General features: G+C 43.4%; 2 protein-coding genes across 2 annotated transcripts in view; one reads left to right on the plus strand and one right to left on the minus strand.

Moving 5' to 3' along the window:
• The first annotated feature begins 456 nt into the window (after positions 1–456).
• On the plus strand, positions 457–16,006 carry aff1 (ALF transcription elongation factor 1). The gene is made up of 19 exons (XM_087790613.1): positions 457–643; positions 2,919–3,039; positions 3,257–3,931; positions 6,838–6,879; positions 7,369–7,449; positions 7,670–7,703; positions 7,855–7,912; positions 9,486–9,609; positions 9,684–10,490; positions 10,553–10,623; positions 10,686–10,854; positions 11,395–11,459; positions 12,479–12,542; positions 12,597–12,733; positions 12,802–12,873; positions 13,603–13,696; positions 13,768–13,808; positions 13,874–14,073; positions 15,334–16,006. The coding sequence occupies exons 1-19, from the start codon at positions 627–629 to the stop codon at positions 15,456–15,458; spliced, it is 2,997 nt and encodes a 998-aa protein (XP_087646739.1). The 5' UTR covers positions 457–626; the 3' UTR covers positions 15,459–16,006.
• An 85-nt stretch (positions 16,007–16,091) lies between these two features.
• LOC148079158 (uncharacterized) overlaps positions 16,092–22,698 on the minus strand; it is a 33,415-nt gene continuing 26,808 nt past the window's right edge. Inside the window, exons 35-49 of the mRNA XM_087790615.1 lie at positions 22,500–22,677; positions 22,209–22,433; positions 21,895–22,135; positions 20,596–20,696; positions 20,413–20,532; positions 19,440–19,577; positions 19,224–19,378; positions 18,060–18,159; positions 17,727–17,962; positions 17,481–17,670; positions 17,175–17,423; positions 16,936–17,118; positions 16,420–16,479; positions 16,213–16,358; positions 16,092–16,136 (exon numbers count right to left, since the gene is read on the minus strand). Of these exons, the coding sequence (XP_087646741.1) occupies positions 16,092–16,136; positions 16,213–16,358; positions 16,420–16,479; positions 16,936–17,118; positions 17,175–17,423; positions 17,481–17,670; positions 17,727–17,962; positions 18,060–18,159; positions 19,224–19,378; positions 19,440–19,577; positions 20,413–20,532; positions 20,596–20,696; positions 21,895–22,135; positions 22,209–22,433; positions 22,500–22,677 (2,367 nt within the window). The remainder of the gene's footprint in view (positions 16,137–16,212; positions 16,359–16,419; positions 16,480–16,935; positions 17,119–17,174; positions 17,424–17,480; positions 17,671–17,726; positions 17,963–18,059; positions 18,160–19,223; positions 19,379–19,439; positions 19,578–20,412; positions 20,533–20,595; positions 20,697–21,894; positions 22,136–22,208; positions 22,434–22,499; positions 22,678–22,698) is intronic.

A 22,698-nucleotide genomic window follows, 5' to 3' on the forward strand; every position in this document is an offset into this window, starting at 1 on the left:
TTTTTGGCTTGATTTAAATTATATTTATTTGGAATTGAAATTCGATTTTTGATTCGCTGAACCGACTTAGATTTACTGCGATTTATTCCTCCATCCAGTTCCATAACATTCCTGTAAAAAACTAAAGTACAAAACTCAAGGTTTTCCATAAGAACTACGTCAAGACGAATCTTATCACTTTTGTAGTAAATCTCACATGTCAACAAACGTGACTGTACCATGTCCGGCCCTCGATGGGGGGGGGCGGAGTTTCGTCAAAGTTTATGTTGATTTAGAAAACAATATTAAAATGAAGATTACGACTTGTTTTGTAGTCGCCTTGTGTGTCTTGTCGGGTTAAATGTAGTTATAAATAGGAATCAATCGCTTTTAAAAATCACTATTGAGTTTCAGGTGTATAAATCACAGGCTCGCCCCCCACACCCCCCGGGAGGAGGCACGAGTGGAATAGTCCGGCAGCAGCAGAGAAACACGCAAAGCTAGCAGACATTCAGACAAGTGTCAAAACTACGCCCGAGCCGAGGATCCGTTGACAAACTAGCAGTTAAACTAGTCGCAGTAGCCGGTAAACAATGTAACCGAACGAGATGACTGTCAGGCGTCGATGACGAACAACTTTTAAGACCATGGCCGCTCAGGCGAGGTAAGGCAGCGGCGGCGGCTAGCAGTTAGCATGGCAGGCTAGCTGCCTGCACTGATAACATTTTTAAACCTCACTTCATACTCAAAGAAAATAATAATTAAATAAACTAACTCTGCGAAAGTCTCCCAGCGAGGTCGTGTCGTCAGTAAAGCAGGGTTGTTCGTGCAGGAACGAGGTGGTTCTTCGAGAGTCGCTTCTGAAGGCAGAGGATCAGCTGTAAAGGGAGAGAGTTATGATTGACACCAGCTGGTCCAAGTGTTTACTTTCTTACCAAAGTTTCCTTCTTTTCACTCGGAACATCCTGGATTTTTAGCTATTCTTTTAAGATCCTTTATCATCTTTTGTCAACTGTTTTAGTAATGTGAATGATTTATTAAATTATCTTATCCTTTTAATGTAGTTCATTTTGTTATAGTAAGTAAGTAAGTAAGTCATTTTTTATTTGTTTAAGCGCTTTTCCAGACCAGGGTCACAACGCGCTTAAACAATAAAAACAATATTCAATAAGGTGTATACTTTAAAGGGCAAGATAAAACTGATAACACAACAGGAATTCCAGTCGTTTTTATTTGTTTCCTTGAGTCGTTTATTTAAACCCCAGAGTTACTGTTTTCTTTTTAAAATACTATACTATTTTTTGCATCATAATTTAAGGTGAAAATATTTTCCTGTAGTTAATTATGCTATGTATTTGTAATATTTTTGATGTTTTGGTGTCACTATAATATTGATCCACTTTTACATTTTTATATCGTTTCATTCTGCAGGATTATACGGCAACATTTTTTTCTACTTTTAATTTTCATTAAACTTCCAGTAAAATTGTATAACTCTTGGAATGTTTTGAGCCTTTTTTTGACAGTTTATAATTTATTTATTGAATATTATGTTATAACTTTTAACAATGACTTTGTTATTATAACTTGTGATTGTATTTAAATAATTATTTCAGAAATTCTCCCATCTACATACTACAAGACCCTTTTAGGGCCTCATAATATTTATAAAGTTAGAAAAGTTATAAGAGTTATACAACATTTAAATCATTTATTTACTTAACCAATTTAGAGAATGATATGGATATACTAAATATACATTCATTAATATTATAATTATTATTGCCAAGCAAGATTGATCATACTGAATTCCCACCAAATGTATTGTATTCTTAATTTTTTATTTTAAAAATGCATTCATGGTTAATATTAATTGAGTTTATTGTAGTCAAGTATGGACGTACTGTCCAGTAAACATTTATATAAATGTTTTATTTATGGTGATTACATGTTCTCTCACTGCTCGAGTTCCATTAAAGGTAGACCGTATGGTTGAACTTTAAAAGAGAAGAGAAATTACCGGTTGTGTAGCAATTTTTTTTTGTTTTGTTTTGTAGGGATGTGTTTTTTTCAACAATCTGTTGATAAAATACATATCACGATAAAGGCTACAATACATTGCAATATACTGTGATACTGTAGGAACAAGGATGTAGTATAGTCGAGTACTTGACTCTGGTGTTGTAGTATTTACAGACCACATGACTCTTGACGAAGTCGTAACTGCTTTCATTTGTTTTCAAACCAAAATATGAACAAGCATCAGCTCTAAAAGCTGTTGGAGTCCACTGTATCCTCTCGCCCTCAGTCATCACTGGGATCTCAAAGGATTTCATTATTCCTTTAGCTGCAGAGGACATAATTAATGCTGCCATCTAGCGGCTGGAAGTTTAATTGCAACACAAAAATGAACAAAAGCTGTAATTATTTCCTGATAATTGTAAATAGGGGGGGAAAAAAAGGAAGATCAAATGATTGGATTTAAAATGCACTTCTTTGTAATAAAAAAACTATAAAATAATTATGATCAAAGGAAATTATTATTTGAAACTCAAAGAAAATAAATCATCGATAGAGTGCTGTTGAATATCAATATGGTATTGTGAAAAAAAAGTTGTGATATTTAAGTTTATCAAGATTATCTTGCACTCCATGTTTTTTTTAACAATCAGCATTTATTTGACTTGTCCTCTTTTGGGAGGCAAATCAAATAAATGCAAATTCTGGACAGCCTAGTTTAAGAGATGTCTAGTACTTTAAATCCCTGAACGACAATACAATTGTGTCCTTCCAACAGTACAGTTACCAGTCTATGCTTGAACATAACTAAACAACATAGTTACTTGGAACAATTGTGTGTAGAGTTTTGTTCATGCATGATCCATAATCTTCGAGGATTTTTCCTCAAATTCACTCTCCATTTTTCTTGTGCATCACAGCAGCCACAGTGAGGAACGAAACCGTCTTCGCCTCCAGGCCAGAGAACAGAGGAACCAGGAAACGAGCCAAGCCAAGAAGCAACACACGGAGAATGAGCCGCTCTTTGGTGAACTATACAAGGTATTTGACTCTTAAGTGTGTAATTGCTTTTGTTTCCACTGTGTGTCGGTTTCCTTTCAAGACTGGTTTCTCATTTAAGGTATTCCTTTAATTGGCTGCATTGAAATGCACTTGACTCTTCTGCATCAGTGTGATAAGAGTGGCTCTTGAATTCCACAGTATGCAATTTGGAATGTCTTTAAAAGTAATTTTTCTTCTTCTGTGTTTCTTGTTGCAGACGAACAAAAGGGAAGATGCTCTGTCCAACAAGATCCGGATGCTGCTAGGGAGTTACGAAGACGTCGGTAGCATCAATCCCTCTAACACCGAGCCTTTACCGACTCCGTTCCATGGAAGCTCCCATCTCCCACCTCTGCTCCACAATCAAAACGCCTCCACCAGTTATGGCTTTCCCTCTCAGTCCTCTGACCGCTATGGAAGTGGATCCACACTGCCAAAGACTGAACTCGACAAGTTGTCCTCACAGCAGCAGCCCATCTCGGATCTCAGGGAGCGTTCTCACACGACGGTTGAGTCGTCACCTTTTCTACCCTCAAAAGATTGTCAACCTACAGGGAATAATAAAGTGCGTAATAAGGAGCGACTCCTCCCAAAACCAGAACCTACAGATGGCCACAGTGCCACGGAGGCTTCCAAGTGTCCGGTAAAGGAAGAGGGACCCCTGCAGCGAGTGAACCCACTTCTCCCCCAAACCTTCGCTTCCCTCCTGTCCACGAAGCAGCCCAGCTCAACCATGACCAAGAAGCCGACGGCTTATGTGCGCCCTATGGATGGTCAGGACCAGGCGGGCAGTTATTCACCAGATCTCAAGCCTCCTCCAGAACCGTTGGAGCCACTACTGAGTCCAACCATCAACCACGTCAAGTCGGAGGAATTGCTTCATTATTTGGAGGTCAGTCTTGTATTTTAGAGCATTGTAATGGATACTATTTGACTTGTTTGATTGTACAAGGTAATTAACTTTAGCATTAACACGGGTGCACACGATCATGCTAGCAACACGCGTCACGATACTAATGTACGTATTGATGTCAGGATGTAACCTATAATCGAAACCCTGGGGGTTCTTTCATTCGTCCGTGTTGCCATCGTCTTATTGGATGAGTCGTTCGTGTCATAAGAACTCACTTCTAGCCTCTGGTTATGACGGCTGGAACTCCATGAAGTCAAGACACTGTTTGCATTTTAGCCATACGGTTGTTCTTACACTGTCGCAACTTTTGCGATATGAGTCGGCCCTAGTCTGGTGGCTGAACCTACACCCATTTTGAGGGACCACTAGGAATTTCAGAGGGAACTTTAACTATCGCCCTCCAAGAGAACTTCAACCATGCCAATAAAAGGCGGAGAACATAAAGTATGAAATAGGCCATGTTCCCTGCCTCAATTGCGGAGTCTGCTAATACAAGGCTTAAATTGGCCAGTGGGACGTTTGAGGAAGCTAGCTACCGTCAGGCAAATGTTGCAGTAGCTGAGGCAAAAATAAATGGGTTTGGGCCATGGAGAATGACTTCCATACGGCTTTGTTGAGGTTCCGGTGCGTAATCGGACTGGAGGTGGAAGCAGTGCACTGTCTACACTGTGCTCAGGACATTTTTAATCTGTGGAAGGAAAGGTTCCAAGAGCTCCTCAATCCCACCAAACTGCCTTCTATGGATGAGACTGGGTCAGGTGACTCGTACATGGGTTCCTCCATCTCTGGTTTGGAGGTTGCCGAGGTGATCAAAAAGGTACTCTGTGGCAGGACCTCGGGGTGGATGAGATCCGCCCAGAGTTTCTCAAGGTCTTAGATGTCGTGGGTCGGTCTTGGCTGACATGCCTCTGCAACATCGCATGATCTTCCGGGGAAGTACTTCTCGATTGACTGGGTTAGTGGTTCCTTTTTTTTAATGAAGGGGGAGCGAAAGGTGGGTTCAAATTGCTTGGAGGGGATCACACTCCTCAGTCGCCCTTGCACAGGTTACTTGGGGATACTGGAAAGGTAGATCCGTTGAATAGATGAACCTTGGATAAAGGGGTAGCGATGGGGTGTTAGTCCAGGTTGTGGAACTGCGGATTAGCTCTTCAACTTCGGCAGTATTGGTAATGATGCATGGGGGTTTGTCCAACCTCTGTGGTTTGTGGATCTGGAGAAGGTGTTTGACTGTGTCCCTTGGAGATTCCTGTGGAGGGTGCCACATGTAACATAGTGGATCAGACACCCTGATAAGGACTTGCTGTTTTCTGTACAAATGGTGTCAGAGCCTGGTTCGATAGGCGGGGTTTAGACTTTCCAGACGAAAGGGTTTAAGATAGGGTCACTCATTTTTTGAGGATGATGTGGTTCTGCGTCAGAATAAGGTACTGTGTTCTCCAGGTTTGGAATGAGATCCTACCCCAAGTGAAGGACTTTAAGTATCTTGGAGTCTTGTTCACGAGTGAGGGAAGAACGGTGTATGAGTTCGGGCGATAGGCGGATCGGGGGCAGCAAGCGCAGTAACGCGGACTTTGCACCGAACTGTGGTGGTAAAAAAGGTGCTAAAACAAAAGATGAAGCTCTCTGTATACCAGTCAATCCATGTCCCTACCCTCAACTATGGTCCTGAATCGTGAGTCGTGACTGAAAGAACAAAATTGTGGGTACAAGCAACCGATGACTTGAAAGGTGGCTGGGCTCTCCCTTAGAGATAAGGTGAGCAGGATGGTCACCGGGGAGAGGCTCGGAGTAGAGTCGCTCCTCTAAGTTGAGGTGACTTGGGCGTCCTATCCAAGCTTGTGAGGCCTTCAGGTCATGCAGTAGACCGGGCACAGACGGTCTCTCAGCTGGCCTTAAAATGCATTAGGGCCCCTGGGAAGAGCTAGACGCTGTAGCAGGGGAGAGGAAAGTCTGGGCCTCCCTGTTGAAGCTGCTGCCCCCACGACCAAATTATGGATTAAGGTTATAAAATGGGATAAGACTATTTTTTTTATTTTTTTTTATTTGTTGCCTTTTAATTTCAAATCTCGCGTCAGGCCGTGCCCATATACAAATGTTGGTACAATAGTTCCACTATTTTTAAATTTTAAAGGCTTTGTACATGTAAAACAATTGGATTTTCATGTATGTTTTGTAATTACAAAATACATTTTCTAATTTTTTTATTAGTAGCCTTTTAAATTGAATATTTCAAAGGCACTGATTCCATAATTCAGCCTAAACTTATTGTTGTGATTTACTAAAGTTTCATAGAAGACTTTGACCCCTAATGTCAGAACGACTTATTTGCATTTTCCTGGTACAATATTAACATCTGTGATGATTCCAATGTTACGTAACCTGTATCAACATACAAAACTGCAATCTTTTTGCTTTGGTCGCACACCCTCTTGTATTCCAGATATTGACAATAAAATGGGGGGAAAAAATGATTGGAATAAAATATACTTTGTCTATTTTGACATGATTGATTCTGATCTGGCTTAGTCAGAACAACTGATCTGAAATGTACTTGACTGTACTGACCAGTACCTGAATAACATGGTAGTTTCCACCTTGACTTATGTTGTAAATGTTTTGTTGTTGCACTTTATTGTGTTGGCTTGTTGTTGTGTTTCATAAGTCAAGATGGTTGATGGTATTTACTAGGATGCATAACAAATGTACCTTTTCTTCTTTATTTGGTCTAGTGTTTAAAAATTTGATCAAAATTTGATTTTCTGTATTTTAATGAACACATTGACAAACGTCATTGCTGAGCCAGAACAGTTCAATATTGAAACTGATTCAAATACATTTTTTATTTTACACTGAATTTTCCTTACTTTTTTTTCCCCTCACAGACAAAGACCGAGAGACTGGTTTGTGTGGAAGACATTTTAAGGGTGAGTTAATAGTCAAATAAACTGATTTGCATCAAAGGCTTTAATTGAAATTCACATGATTTTTGAAGGCGTGTCAATATAGTTTGACATTTTATGTAAATCTTAAAAAACTACCTTAAATGAGAATTTTTATTGTATTTTTATGGCTGACCAACTCTGCTTTAAGTACAATTTGGTCAAATAAGTTTTGTTGTCTTTGCTTTTTGGTCACGATCATCATTTTCTCATGGGATAGAGAACAGGGTCGTTTCAAGGTCACTGCAAATATATTTCAAGGTTGTTTATTTCTAAAAAAAATTCAACACTTTTCTGGAAAATTTTATCGTAATGATTTGCAAGAAACATTTAGGATTGACAGGTTATTGGCTTTATATATTGATAAGATGTTGGATTCACGTCCCACGTTATTTATGAAACCAATCTACACAGAAATGTAAAGGTATTAATTAATAAAGAAATTATAAAAATCTTTTTTTTTTTTACTTTTAGGAACTGATCCATCCATGGCCTCCTCTTCTCTCACCTTTACATACTTTTAAGGAGGATCCAGACTTGGCGACGATAGTGAAGGTAACTAATGAACAACAGTTTGGCTTCAGATCAATGTATTTGGTAATCAGTAAAGTTTTACTAAACGGTTGAACCAGATTTTGTCATTAAGATTCTATGTAGTTGAAAAAAGGTAGTGAGCGTGGAAATGAGTTTGATGAGAACAAATAAACCAGAACAAAATCAGTGTTATAAATGTTTTAGAAAGTGAAAACGATGACCCGTGTCTTTGTTTCTACAGGAAGTAAAAGTTGTTTCCTCTGGTCCCGTACAAAGTGAGTCAACTCGACTTCTGGATTGAAATAATCGTTGACTAACGCTATAAAAAGCCGTTGGCTCCAGGCCTCGATTTATTAATGGCTTTGGAATTTTACAATTGGTTACGTTCCGTGATTAACTTCTGTAATCCCTAAATTTGTCTCACAGGAATAGACTTGCACTCTCCTGGAATTCCTCCTGTGCCCGACCTGCAGAGCTCGGCATCGTAAGTGAACTGATTCAGATACACAGTGTTTCCTCGCCGTGAAGAGGTTCACCTTCTGCAGTCTCACACTTTAACTTGACACTCGGTACTACGTATTCAAATATATTGTATTAAGCTGCAGCTGAAAACACTAGAGTTCATTGTCTTTGTTCACACTGTTACAAACGGATGATTTATTTTAACGACAGATAACCTTAATAACAACCACAGAACTTTGGTGCCAACAAAAGAGTGAACTCCCATGATGCATTTCTACACACTGCTCTGTTTAGAGACGGCTGATTGGTCGCTACAATTGTGTATTTTTAATTATATATGTTACTACGTCAAAAGTGATCTTCCGCTGGGATGGGTTGCTGGGCGGCAAAGCATTATAGGAGCCGTTCATTTGACTGAGAGGGATGTAAACTTGTATTAGATTAGATCAACTTTATTGATCCTCTGGAGGTCTCCTTCGGGAAATAGTTTTTCCAGCTCACAACACAGACGATAGATTCATGAAACAAGAACAAAGTGCAATAAAAAGAAAATGCAAGATGACACGATCCAAGTCTAAATATAATTAAAAATAACAAAATGCAAAGGATAAAAAGATTAACATGGAATAGAATCGTCCTTTCACTCCTGCCCCCAAACTCAGGGACTCATCCATTCCTTGTGCCTTTAGGCTGTTTAATTCTGAGTCTATTAGTGTTGCATCATGGGAGGAGCATTCGTTTACTCCTGAATGTCAGCTTTTAAGTTTATGTAAATGTTGTTTATTCATACAAAATTGAAAAATAAAATGGTCACTATCTTCGGAAAAAAATGACAACAATAATTCCGGCGATAAATGAACGACCTCTGTGAACTGACATACAGAGAATATGAAAGAAGATGCTTTTCCTTGCAAATTATTGTACCACGTCAAAAATAGGGTTCAAAGAAGACTTGTGTTTATTAGTGGTGTGTATTTGGCAAGAATCTGGTTATGCAATTGTACAACATATGTCCAAACATCAGCTTTAAAAGCTGCTGGAGTCACTGTATCCTCTCGTCCTCAGTCATCGCTGGGATCTCGCAGGATTTCATTGTTCTAAATTTCTACATTTTTAAATAAATAAAAATCTGATACTTTATACACCCTTTATTGAAATATAAACCCATAAAATAACTGTGATAAATATTACATTTCAAAGCCTTAAAAATATCTAAAACATTTTGAATAAACATTTTTAATTTGTGACAGTGAAACAAATTTTTGTCTTGGACACTGAGAACATCACAGAAATAGTTGGAGCTCTCACTAGAAAAGAAGAGATGAACAAAACTAGGGATGTGTTGATGAAGCTTCATGAAACAGTGTCATTATCTTCAGAGTCCACTAGATGGCGTCTTTGCACCATTTTCCTTTGTTTTAAACATGTACTCTGAAGAAACTTCACATCATTTTTAAACTGAGTGCGCCACCTACTGACCCCCGAACAACATGACACTGTTTCATGAAGCTTCATCAACACATCACTGAACTCAACACAAAGTGAAATGAAAATGTACAGAAAACGTGGTGAACCAGTGTTTGTGGTGTTTGTAGTGTGGTGGACGACATCAAGGAAGAGTCTGCGAGCTCCAGCGAGTCGGACGGCTCCAGGTCCGAGTCGGACGGGGAAAGTGCCGCCGTGGACTCTCAGCCTCCCGCCGGCTGCTCCACCACTGAGGTAACGCCGTCTCTTATTCGCCAGGAAGTCTCCATTTCCACATCTTTGAGCCCTCGATATCGCTCTATTCATAGACCCACGCTGCGGCAGTGACCCGGGGCGACTGGCAGCTCGGGAACTGGATCGGGTCCAGCCAACAGATTCCCGGCAGCGACTGCCAAGGAGGATCACGTGTTCACGAGGGTCCCCGCGAGCGCGTCCCACCCCCCGGCGGAGCCGGCGCTCCCTCCAGGGAATCTCGGCTTTCACCTCCGCGGGAACATCGCATTGGCGACGGTTCAGATCCCGAACGTCGTGTCGAGAGCCAGGAAGGAAGTCAGGAGAAGCAGTCGGTCGTCCAGCAAACCGGTCGTGCTCCCGGAAAGATCGTTTGTCCTGTTAAATCTGAGGCGGAAGTGAAATCAGCGCAGATCAAAGAAGTCCTCACAGACCGACCGAAGGTGAAAACGAAAACACACAAGAAAAGTAGCCACGCAGAAGCTAGAAAGACTTCCAAACACGCCTCCCTGGAGCTCAGCAAGAAGAAGCTCAGAGCGGAGGACCTGACGCCACGTTGCCCACCCGAGCCCTCCCCGGCGCCCCCTGCAGTCAAACCTGCACAAGTCAAGTCGGCGAAGGCCGCGGACGAGCCTCAAAAGACCCCCGGCTCTCATAAGGACACCAAGAAAAGCAGACATGATAGAAAAGGTTCTCAGAGGCCGTCACGGCCGCCCGTGACCCTGGTGGTGAAGATCAAGCTCAGTCTGCTCTCGAGACCGCCTCGGGCCCCCGGGCCCCATGATGAGAAACCCCCGAGCGCCAAGAGGACGTCGGCGCCGGAAGAAAAAGACGGCAATGAAAAGAGTCAAAAGCACAGCAGCAAGAAGTCGAGGACTGAAACGGTGACGAGAGAAAACGATGCTCAAACACTGAGGAGCAAAAAATAATGTTTGTTTGTTCTCAGGTTGATATGAATGTGAAAACCAAGAAAAGAAAACTGGAAAGTAAAAAGTCCGCCCCGGCTGTAAAACAGGAGTAAGTGAACCCAGTTCGTCGTAGTTTCATGTTTCAACAGAGTGTTTCTCTGACACGAACAGAAGCTGCGAAACAGTGGGGGGTCTGGAGCCAAAGAAGCTCAAGAGAAGTCACTCGACTCTTCCAGTAGCCAAGAAGGAATCGAAGCCTCACAAGTCTGACCAGACCAAAGAAGCTCCAGACGCTCACAAGAAGAAGAGCGAGAAACGAGAGCATGTGCTCGGTGAAAAGGTACTTTTGGGTTTTGTTATTTAGCGCCCCCTGTAGTCAGTCATGGGCATTCATTTAATAATTTATGTTGTGTTTAAACATTGACAAAACATTTTTGATCTTTCATGTTATCATTTAAATTTTACTCATATTGAAAGGTTGAATATATATATATATATTTATATATATCTATATACATACATACATACATACAGAGAGTTTGATATTTTATTTAAAAAATAAAGTTCCTATATTCAATGTTTTTATCCGTAGCCTTTTAAATTTAATCTAAAACAATGGTATAATAGTTACCAGTTACCAATGCTCAACGTTTGAAAAGTTAAATTCTTACAAGTCAATCTTCAGATGTCACTGATGCACTTTCATAAGATGCAGCAGATTTCACACAGACCATCGTCAGAAAGTGTGTTTTTATAACTAGAGGATCTATAATATACAATGACATCTGCTCTTCTTGACCAAATTCTATAAATTTATTCATTTTGTCAATCTTCCTAAACTTTCATATTTGATTAAAATACTGTGACTTTTTTTTTTCAGAAGCAATCATCTTCCTCCAAGACGAAGTCTGGGACTCGCAGGCCGCTGCTCAACTTTGGAGACCAGTACGTTGTTTAATGGAATATTCACACATTCAGAAGCTTCTCTTTCTTCCTGGAGCAACACAAATATTTAGTTTGATGGGGACTCGTCAGATTTGTGACCTACTTTCTGTTGATCTGCAGGAATCTATTGCTGTAGGAATCTATTCACTCTGTGTAGCCTCTACTTGTGCAGACTTTAAAGTCCTGTTGGGTTTAGAGTGTTGTTCTTGAATCATGTGTTTAAAAAAAAAAAAAAAAAAAAATTCCCTCATGGGTCACAATCCAGTGAAGCTTCATGTTGTTCAGAGGTCAATAGGTGGCGCCATCAGTTTAACAATGACGTGAAGTTTATTCAGAGTACATGGACAAAACAAAGGAAAATAGTGCAGGGACGCCATCTAGTGGACTCTGAAGATAATGACACTGTTTCATGAAGCTTCATCAACACATCACTAACATCTAGTGGACTCTGAAGATAATCACACTGTTTCATGAAGCTTCATCAACACATCACTACCATCTAGTGGACTCTGAAGATAATGACACTGTTTCATGAAGCTTCATCAACACATCACTACCATCTAGTGGACTCTGAAGATAATGACACTGTTTCATGAAGCTTCATCAACACATCACTACCATCTAGTGGACTCTGAAGATAATCACACTGTTTCATGAAGCTTCATCAACACATCACTACAATCCAGACTTATTAAGTCATGTCCTGCAATTCATTGACTTCAAGGCGACAAGAAGCTGGTGCGGTTTTATAGTATTACTCCGAGCTATACGACCAAGTCTTATGGAGTAGTACAAGTACAACTAGTCAAGAAACATCACAAAGTTTAACTACACAAACTGGTGCATTAATTTGAAGTAAAAACAAATAAAATAAAATAATGCTGTCAATGTAATGCAGAAAATACAAGATTGTAATTGTGTTTTTATTTTTAAAGTTTTTTCTGCTTCAAACATTTGAGCTCCTTGTTCAGTGAGATTTATTGGCGTGTAAATGAAAAACGTTCTAATGTCTCCCGCAGGCAACACTCGGCGAAGCACTACATCAAAGAGGCCAAGAAACTGAAGCACAAAGCCGACGCAGAGGTTTGTTCACGTGACTCCCACTCGCGCAAACACGAGGCTGATGCTCGACCTCAGTCCGACAGGCTCAGCAAAGCCTTGAACTACCTGGACGCCGCCATGTACTTCGTGGAGAGCGGCATCGCCATGGAGCAGCACCCGCAGCTGCCTCTGTCCGCCTACACCATGTTCGCCGAGACCGTGGAGCTGCTCAAGTAAGAACCGGTCCACGGGTCAGGACCCCGGCAACGGATGAGTCGTCGCTAAAACTTGACTCTCGCAGGTTCGTGGTGAAGCTGAAGAGCGCCGACGACGTGGCCTGGTCGCCGTCGGAGAAGGACTTCGTCGTTCTGTGGTAAGAGAAACATTTTACTATGATTTATTTCTTTAATATTTTTTATTTCAATTCATTATTTTATTTTATCATAATATTGAATAATTGAATATTATATTATTGAATAAAAATGTTTGAATATTTTTTTACACACAGGGTTTGATTTTCTAATTCCAATAATTCAAAAAAAAAAAAGGTGTAAATTCAATATTTTTTAATTCATAGTCTTTTAAATTCAATATCAACACGTTGGTATAACAGAGTCACCAGACATTACCAACAGAGCACCGATCTACTGGATCAAACTTTCAGTCAATCATAATAACTCTATTATACAAATGTTTTTGTATTGAATTAAGTGGATACAAAATGTTTTTTTTAATTTGGAACATTTGTTTTTCAATTCTTTGTATTGGAATATCAGACTCCATGTGTAAATAAAATATCTCTCTCTCTCTCTATATATATATATATATATATATATATATATATATATATATATATATAGAAATTCATTTTGAAAATATTTTTTTAAGTCATTGATTAAAAATAATTAAACACAATTTAAATTCAACCATTCAATTATTTAAGAAAATGGAAGCATCAACAAACAAACCTTTAATATATAAATGATTCAATTAAATGATTCAACACAATAAAATGGCAACAATTTTTCAATAAAAGAATCCAAACGTAAACCTTTCAAATGTTTGATCCAACCTTGAAGTCTCTGACGAACTTCTCCTGCAGTCTGAGGTGTCAGGCTCTCCTGCAGATGGCGATGTTCCAGCAAAAGCAAAAAACCGCACTTAACTACTCGAAGACTCTGGCGGATCACTTCAGTGTGAGTGTCTGTGGCGCCCCCTGCTGGTCGTCTCTCCTGAACCTGACCTCTGACGACCTCTTTGATTTCAGACCTCGGCTCCCGTGAAGCAGGATCCTCCCGGAACGTTCAGGTAAGACCCGCCCGTCGTTCACCTGCCGGGTCTCTCGCCTCAACTTCCTGTCCGTGCTGCCTCAGGGGCTCCAGTACTCCGTCCCCCATGCCCGCGGTGCCGTCCCCGGCGTCGTCCAGCGGCTCCAGGCAGAGCGGCCCGGGACCCGTCGCCATCCCAGAGTCCATCGGTCAGATGACCATCGCCTACGTCAACATCACCACGCTGTGTCTGAGTGCTCACAACATGTGGGAGCAGGCGGAGGAGCTGGCGAGGCACGGCAGCGGTAGGTGTGGCTTGTTGTGAGGGGGAGGAGCTTGTTGTGAGGGGGGGGCTTGTTGCGAGGGGGAGGAGCTTGTTGTGGAACAATATGTTTCCTTCAGGTACTCACTTTATCACGAGGCAGGGACACCCTGGACAGATCGCCAGCAGATCACAAAGAGACAAACAACCACATAATGTGTTTTTCTAAAAAATATTTACTAAAAATAGATTTAATGTATTACCTCATGAAACTCCATAGTATCACTCCGCCAGTCACCGTACTTTTACTCCATGAGTCTACTCCGTGATTTACTGTAGTATTACTCCGTGAGTCACTGTAGTATTAATCCATGAGTCTACTCCGTGAGTCACTGTAGTATTAATCCATGATTCTACTCCGTGATTTACTGTAGTATTACTCCGTGAGTCAATGTAGTACCACTCTGTCATTCACTGTAGTACCACTCCGTCAGTCACCGTAGTATTACTCCTCGAGTCTACTCCATGAGTCACTGTAGTATTGCTCCATGATTCTACTCCGCGAGTCACAGTAGCATTACTCCGGCAGTGACTGTAGCATTACTCCGCAAGTGACAGTAGCATTACTCCGCAAGTCACAGTAGCATTACTCCGCAAAACACAGTAGCATTACTCCGCAAGTCACAGTAGCATTACTCCGCCAGTCACTGTATCATTACTCCGCCAGTGACAGTAGCATTACTCCGCAAGTCACAGTAGCATTACTCCGCAAGTGACAGTAGCATTACTCCGCAAGTCACAGTAGCATTACTCCGCCAGTCACTGTAGCATTACTCCACCAGTGACAGTAGCATTACTCCGCCAGTGACAGTAGCATTACTCCGCAAGTCACTGTAGCATTACTCCGCCAGTCACTGTAGCATTACTCCGCAAGTCACTGTAGCATTACTCCGCCAGTCACTGTAGCATTACTCCGCAAGTCACAGTAGCATTACTCCGCCAGTCACTGTAGCATTACTCCGCAAGTCACAGTAGTATTACTCCGCAAGTCACAGTAGTATTACTCCGCCAGTCACTGTAGTAGTACTCTGTGAGGCACTATAGTATTACACACTGGGTTACTGTAGTGTTACTCTGTACACTATTACTCCAAGATATTCTACAGTAGTATTACGAAGCCACTCGATGCTCGATGTTCTTAACAGTCAGAAATGTAGTTTGTTTTTTTCAGTATGAAGCAGCAAATGATGTCAAATTAACGTGAAACAGAAACTGATGTTTGTTTCGTGTCAACATGTCTCAGGTCTGCTGACGGACCTGGACTCTGTCATGGGGCGACTGACTCTGGCCTCCGGCGTGACCTCAGTGGTGCGTTACGCCCGACAGGGCGTGGCCTGGTTCAGGCTGGACGCCCGGAAGGTAAAGTGACCCGGACTCTGACCCGGAGGCGCAGACGCCTCGCGTGCCTTGGAATCAAAACAAAAAACCACGTCGACCTACGACATCACTGGACTCGGCAGCAAAAAAAAAAAAAAAAACATTTTTTGTTTGTGAATATTTATATAATTTGCACTTTACACGAGTCGAGTCGCGGCGGCCATCTTGATCCTCATTTTCTCACGCAGGAACAAATAAAACTTTCTTTAACTCACTCTTTCCTTCCACGGTGATTCTTGATCGACGCTCGAGAGTATCGTGGATGGAAGTCAAACTTCTCGTCTTCTGAACGTTTGTTCCTCACGATAAACATCCGTCTCTAGTTTCAAAGCTTCAGGTTCGTCTTCCTGTCGCTGCGGAACTTTATTCTCCCCGAGCCGCGAAATTAGACGAAAACTAATGTCGATTTAATTATTTGAATCTTTATTCAAATGTTCGCTCTATTCAAAACCCTCCGACGCCGACCTGCAAGGGCTTCTGGGAAAACGTGTGAAAGACTTTGATCAATAAACACTGGAGTCGACTCGTTTCATTGGAAATCTTTGTTTATTTTTCCGAAGAATCTTTATTTCTTTTATTTACAGAGTTTGTAAAAGTCAACTGTACAAAACAAAACGACACGCCTCAGGTGTCGGACTCTCCGGGGAAGTTGGGGTTGGAGAAGGCGGGCTGGAGGGAGGAGAGGAGGTTAAGAGAGGGAGGTTAAGAGAGGGAGGGCGAGACAAGAACGGAGGGCGAGACTCACCACGTCGATGCGTTGGCTGCTCTTGCTCGGGAGACTCAAGCCGCTCATCTTGTAGCCTCGCACGTTGAAGACGTAGTACACGGCGCCGGCCACCAGGCAGACCAGGAGCACGGCCACGATCACGCCGATGGCGATCAAACTTCCCTCTGCGGGAAAGTAACCATGACGACGGAAAACAATCTCGCAGTCGTTTACTGTCGTACTCACGGTCCAGTCCTGAGGCATCCGTCGGGAAAATAGGTTTTCCATCATCGTCCGTCGTGTAATCTGGAGAAGAAACGTAACTTCTGATGATTTAAAGTAATTTTATTGAATATTTTCTATATTTTAAGGTGTCACCAGACATGACCAACAGACCACCGAGCTACTGGATCAAACTCAGCCAATCAGGCGACTCACAGACGATCACGTGACCTAATGACGCTCAAGTTAATCCAATCACGGCTGATTCCAGAGAAATTGTTTTGTCTGGTGTTTATATTGAATTTAAAATAAATAATAATAAATAAATCTAAAATTATAAAGTTTTTCTGACAGATAATTAATTATTAGTTTTTTATGTCATTAATAGTTCAAATTTAATCAAGACTTTAAAGTGTTATTCCTAAAAATACCAAAATATAATATAAAAAAGTAAGTAAAAACTAGTGATGTGTCGGTGAAGCTTCATGAAACCGTGTCATGTCGTTCCGAGGTCAGTAGGTGGCGCCGCCACGAGCTTACACTGGCGGTGTCTGCAGGCGAAGCCTCTCTTCTCCAGACAGTTGTTGTCGTTCCAGCGTCCGTCGTCGAACATCTCCACGCAGTTCTCCTGCGCCGCCTCGCCGGGGTGGAAGGCGGAGTTGGGCTCCCCGGGGGCCCAGTTGAGGAACGCCAGCGCCGACCCGTCCGTCCAGCCCCAGCCGACTGTAGAGGGGTCAGAGTTCACTCCGGTGTCCGTCGTACTTCGGGGCGCGACTTACAGTTGGCGTCTCTGGTGAGTCCGATCCAGACGTGGTGTTTCCTGGTGTAGTTGAGGCTCCGGATGAACTCCAGCTCCGCCCGGCTGTGGATCGACGCCAGCTCCGCCTTCACCTCAGCGCAGTAGTGGCGCGAGTCCGGCCAGGAGAAGCCCTGCGGCCCGTTGTACACGAAGTAGCAATGGCGGCCGTACGGCCTCCAGAACGGCAGACACTTCCCGTCCCCGGGCGCCGGCGTGGGCGGCGGCTTGTCTGGGCGAGGATTAGACGGTTAGACTTGTGACCACGTTTGCGGAGGAACTTCTCTACCTGAGGAGATCTTGCACAGGAACGCCTTGGCCTCGTCGCACCGGGTGTCGTTCCAGGTCCCGTGGAAGAAGCGCGAGGCGTGCATGCTGACGCAGCCCTCGCCCGCCACGTTTGTGGGCTCCCCGGGGCCCCAGTGGGTGTAGAACACCGGCCACCCGTCCGACCACGCGTAGGAGCCGTCGGCGTCGTCCTGAAGGGGGCGCGCTTGAGTCACGCGGGTCTCTCGGGCGGGTATTATCGACTCACCTGTCGCCGGAGTCCAATCCAGGCGTCGGCCCGGCCCTGCAGGACGGCGCCGGCCAGGAAGGCCTGGTCGTAGCTCATGTCCACGCTGGCCAGGTCTCCGCCCTGCTGCTGGCACGTCGCCCGCGCCGCCTCCCAGGTCGCGACCTCCTCCACCAGACGGTAGCAGCTGCTGTACCAGGACACGTAGTCGGCCGGGCAGGGGCTCCTGGTGGGGGGCGGCGGGGGGACGGACTGGGCTGGAGGGCGAGAGAAAGAGAGTCAGTCACAGGAACACGCGACCTCCAGTCGACCTCCAGTCGACCTCCAGTCGACCTCCAGTCGACCTCCACTCACATTTGTCCCTGGAGCAGACGAAGCTGTGAGGCTTGTGACAGGCGTCATCGTTCCATCGACCGGTGACCAGGTGACTGTGGGTCAAGGCCACACAATGTTCCTGCGAGAGAGAAGTTCAGTGAACTCATCAGTAAAGCTGCATGATGACAGTGAATCTTCATGCTTCGTAGTATTACTTTGTTAGGCTCCGTATATTACTTGGCATAGTTTAGTAATATTATTCTGCATAGTTTAGTAGTATTACTTGGCATAGCTTCGTAGTATTACTTGGCATAGTTTAGTAGTATAACTTGGCATAGCTTTGTAGTATTACTTGGCTAACTTAGTAGTATTACTTGGCATAACTTCTTTGTATTACTTGGCATAGCTTAGTATTATTACTTGGCATAGCTTTGTAGTATTACTTGGCATGGCTGCATAGTATTACTTGACATAGCTTAGTAATATTACTTGGCATAGCTTCGTAGTATTACTTGGCTAACTTAGTAGTATTACTTGGCATAACTTCTTTGTATTACTTGGCATAGCTTAGTATTATTACTTGGCATAGCTTTGTAGTATTACTTGGCATGGCTGCGTAGTATTACTTGACATAGCTTAGTAATATTACTTGGCATAGCTTCATAGTATTACTTGGCATAGCTGCGTAGTATTACTTGGCGTAGCATCGTAGTATTACTGTGTGAGGCTCTGTAGTATTACTTGGCAAGGCTTTGTAGTATTACTCGGCGTAGCTTAGTATTATTACTTGACATAGTTTAGTAGTATGAATTGGCGTAGCTTTGTAGTATTACTTGCCATAGTTTAGTAGTATTACTCGGTGTAGCTTCGTAGTATTACTCTGCAAGGCTCTGTAGTATTACTTGGCATAGCTTAGTAGTATTACTCTGCGAGGCTCTGTAGTATTACTTGGCATAGCTTAGTAGTATTACTTGGCGTAGCTTCGTAGTATTACTCTGCGAGGCTCTGTAGTATTACTTGGTGTAGCTTCGTAGTATTACTTGGCAATGCTTTGTGGTATTACTTTATAAGGCTTCGTAGTATAACTTTGTAAGTCGCACAACTGTGTTTTAAAAGTATTTAAAAGCTGGTGTACTTCATGTATAAATCAAACCTGGTCACTAACAGAGGTATAAAAACACCATAAGTTATAAGTATGTTTACCGTTCCTCCGGCGTTGTTGGGCTCGTTCTGGTTCCAGTTGGTGTAGAGGACTGGACTGACTCCGTCGCTCCAGGCGTACTGGTTCTCCACCAGCAGGTCGGACAACCCGATCCACGTGGGCAGCTCCAGGTCCCTCAGGTAGCTGGACACGAAGTCTAGAAGAGGAGGAGCGTCCATGAGAGACTCGGACGTGAGCTCAGACGCTGACGACGCTACCGTTCTCGTATAGAGAGTCGATGACGGCGAGATCTGCTCCCTGGTCCTGACACCAGCTGCGAGCGTGAGACCAGTTGGCCTTGAGCTCGTTCTTCTTCCCCTTGAACATGAAGCACTTGTTGTTGAACCGCAGCCATCCTGGAGGAGCAACAGGCGTTAGAGGTAGGATGTTAAGAACCTGTTGATACGATGCATAGTGATACTGTAGTAACAAGTATTTATGTGTAGTATTGTCCAGTACTTGACTCTGGTGTTGTGATAGTGTAGTAACAAGTATATATGTGTAGTATTGTCCAGTACTTGACTCTGGTGTTGTGATAGTGTAGTAACAAGGATATATATGTAGTATTGTCGAGTACTTGACTCTGGTGTTGTGATAGTGTAGTAACAAGTATATATGTGTAGTATTGTCCAGTACTTGACTCTGGTGTTGTGATAGTGTAGTAACAAGTATATATGTGTAGTATTGTCCAGTACTTGACTCTGGTGTTGTGATAGTGTAGTAACAAGGATATATGTGTAGTATTGTCGAGTACTTGACTCTGGTGTTGTGATAGTGTAGTAACAAGTATTTATGTGTAGTATTGTCCAGTACTTGACTCTGGTGTTGTGATAGTGTAGTAACAATTATATATGTGTAGTATTGTCCAGTACTTGACTCTGGTGTTGTGATAGTGTAGTAACAAGTATATATGTGTAGTATTGTCCAGTACTTGACTCTGGTGTTGTAGTATTTACAGACCACATGACTCTTGACGAAGTCGTAACTGCTTTCATTTGTTTTCAAACCAAAATATGTCCAAACATCAGCTTTAAAAGCTGCTGGAGTCACTGTATCCTCTCGTCCTCAGTCATCGCCGGGATCTCATTGTTCCTTTAACTACGGAGGATGTAATGGCTGCTGCCATCTAGTGTCTAGAGGTTAAACTGCAGCTCACAGATGAACTCTCAGAGGGTCCTGGCGACACAGTACCTGCAGGACAGTTCCCCTCCCAGGGCTGTGTGGGCGGCGGCGGCGTGTGATCGTCTCCGTGGTACTTCTTGCAGACGTAACCGGCGCCGGCGCGACCGCAGTTGGCGTCGTTCCATCCACCTGAGGGTCAGACGTGAGTCCTGAGGTTCTAAAGCAGGACCTCAGGACCTCAGGAACAGGTACCTTGGTGTCTGTTCATCTGAACACACTGTTCCTCGCCGTTGGCATTGTTGGGTTCACCAGCGGCCCAGTGAGTGTAGGTCAGAGGAGAGTGATCCACCCACCTGTTCGTTTACATGTTAGGTTAGGTAGAACTTTATTGATGTACATGACAGTGTAATACCTATCATTTCAAAATACATTTTAGAAAATCTATATTTTAACAGAGTTTTGTCTCGTTTCATTATGAGAGTAGTACTACAGGAGACTCTATAGCAGGGTATTACTCCAGAGTGTCGTGGAGTAGTACTACATAGTCTACTGGAGAAATACTACAAAGTGTCATGGAGTAATAGTACAGAGTCTCCTGAAGTAATACTACAGAGTCTTTTGGAGTAATACTACAGAGTCTCCTACATAAGTACTACAGGGTCTACTGGAGTAATACTACAAAGTGTCATGGAGTAATACTACAGATTGTCGTGGAGTAATACTACAGAGTCTCCTAGAGAAGTACTACAGAGTCTACTGGAGTAATACTACAAAGTGTCATGGAGTAATACTACAGAGTCTTTTGGAGTAATACTACAGAGTGTCGTGGAGTAATACTACAGTCTCCTCGAGTAGTACTACAGAGTCTACTGGAGTAATACTACAAAGTATCATGGAGTAATAGTACAGAGACTCCTGAAGTAATACTACAGAGTCTTTTGGAGTAATACTACAGAGTGTCGTTGAGTAATACTACAGAGTCTCCTAGATAAGTACTACAGAGTCTACTGGAGTAATACTACAAAGTGTCATGGAGTAATACTACAGAGTGTCGTGGTGTAATACTACAGAGTCTCCTAGAGAAGTACTACAGAGTCTACTGGAGTAATACTACAAAGTGTCATGGAGTAATACTACAGAGTCTTTTGGAGTAATACTACAGAGTGTCGTGGAGTAATACTACAGTCTCCTCGAGTAGTACTACAGAGTCTACTGGAGTAATACTACAAAGTATCATGGAGTAATAGTACAGAGACTCCTGAAGTAATACTACAGAGCCTCGTGGAGTAATACTACAGAGTTTCCTGGAGTAATACTACAGAGTTTCCTGGAGTACTACTAGAGTCACCTGGAGTAATACTACAGAGACTGAGAGTAATGGTTGATTCTTAGAAAATTAAATGATTTTAACTGTGCCATTAAGTCTGAAGATTACGGTAATATTAATATTAGTAATATGACATGTCTATTATCACTGACTCAGCACTTTGCTAATACTTCAATAATCTTCAGATCCTACATCAAGGTTTGGTCGAAAGAGCAAACACGTACTTGTACTCTCCTCCTGCGACCCCGAACATCCTCAGACCGATCCAGGCGGCAGAGACCTGCCCCGTGCCCACCATGCTGTTGACGTAGGCCTGCTCGTCCTGGCTCAGGATGGACACCAGGCGGGCCTTCTCCTGGTAGCAGCGCACCATGGCGGTGTGGAAGTCCACCACGTCCGTGTCGTTGTAGTAGTAGCAGATGTTGTTGTACTTCCTCCAGCCGGGGTTGGAGCCGCACTCGGGGACTGCGGGTCCAGACGAGGCTCATGAGCGTGACCCCGGGTGGGGGAGGGCGAGGGGGTCTGTTGCGGGACGTACCTGGGATGGGCGACGGTGGTACGGGGGGCAGCACCGGGGTCTTCCCTTTGGCGATCATACAGATCCAGTCCTGGTGCGCGTCGCAGTTCAGGTCGTTCCACCAGGAGAAGGTCCCGTTGGCGCTGCTCATCATCTCCACGCACTGCTCGCGGCCCTCGTGGTTGTTGGGCTCGCCGGGACCCCAGTTGGTGTGAGAGACCGGCGTGCCGTCGCTCCAGGAGTAACCTGAGGGGGGGCGGGTTCAGGTCAGGGGTCTGGGGAGAGGGGGGGGGGAGTCGATCGAAGACACACCTCCTTGGATGGCGTTGCTCTGGAGTCCGATCCACGAGTTGCCGCCTTTGGTGTAGGTGGCCAGGAACTCCTCCTCCTCCTGCATGTGGATGCTCACCAGGTCGGCGCCTCGGGACACGCAGTCCTCCAGAGCCGCGGACCAGCTCTTCCTCGCGGACCAGTCCACCTTGTGGAAGAGCTGCACACAAGCTGTGCGTCA

The sequence above is a fragment of the Callionymus lyra genome, chromosome 5, assembly GCF_982586985.1.
Source record: "Callionymus lyra chromosome 5, fCalLyr1.hap1.1, whole genome shotgun sequence".
Taxonomy (NCBI): domain Eukaryota; kingdom Metazoa; phylum Chordata; class Actinopteri; order Syngnathiformes; family Callionymidae; genus Callionymus; species Callionymus lyra.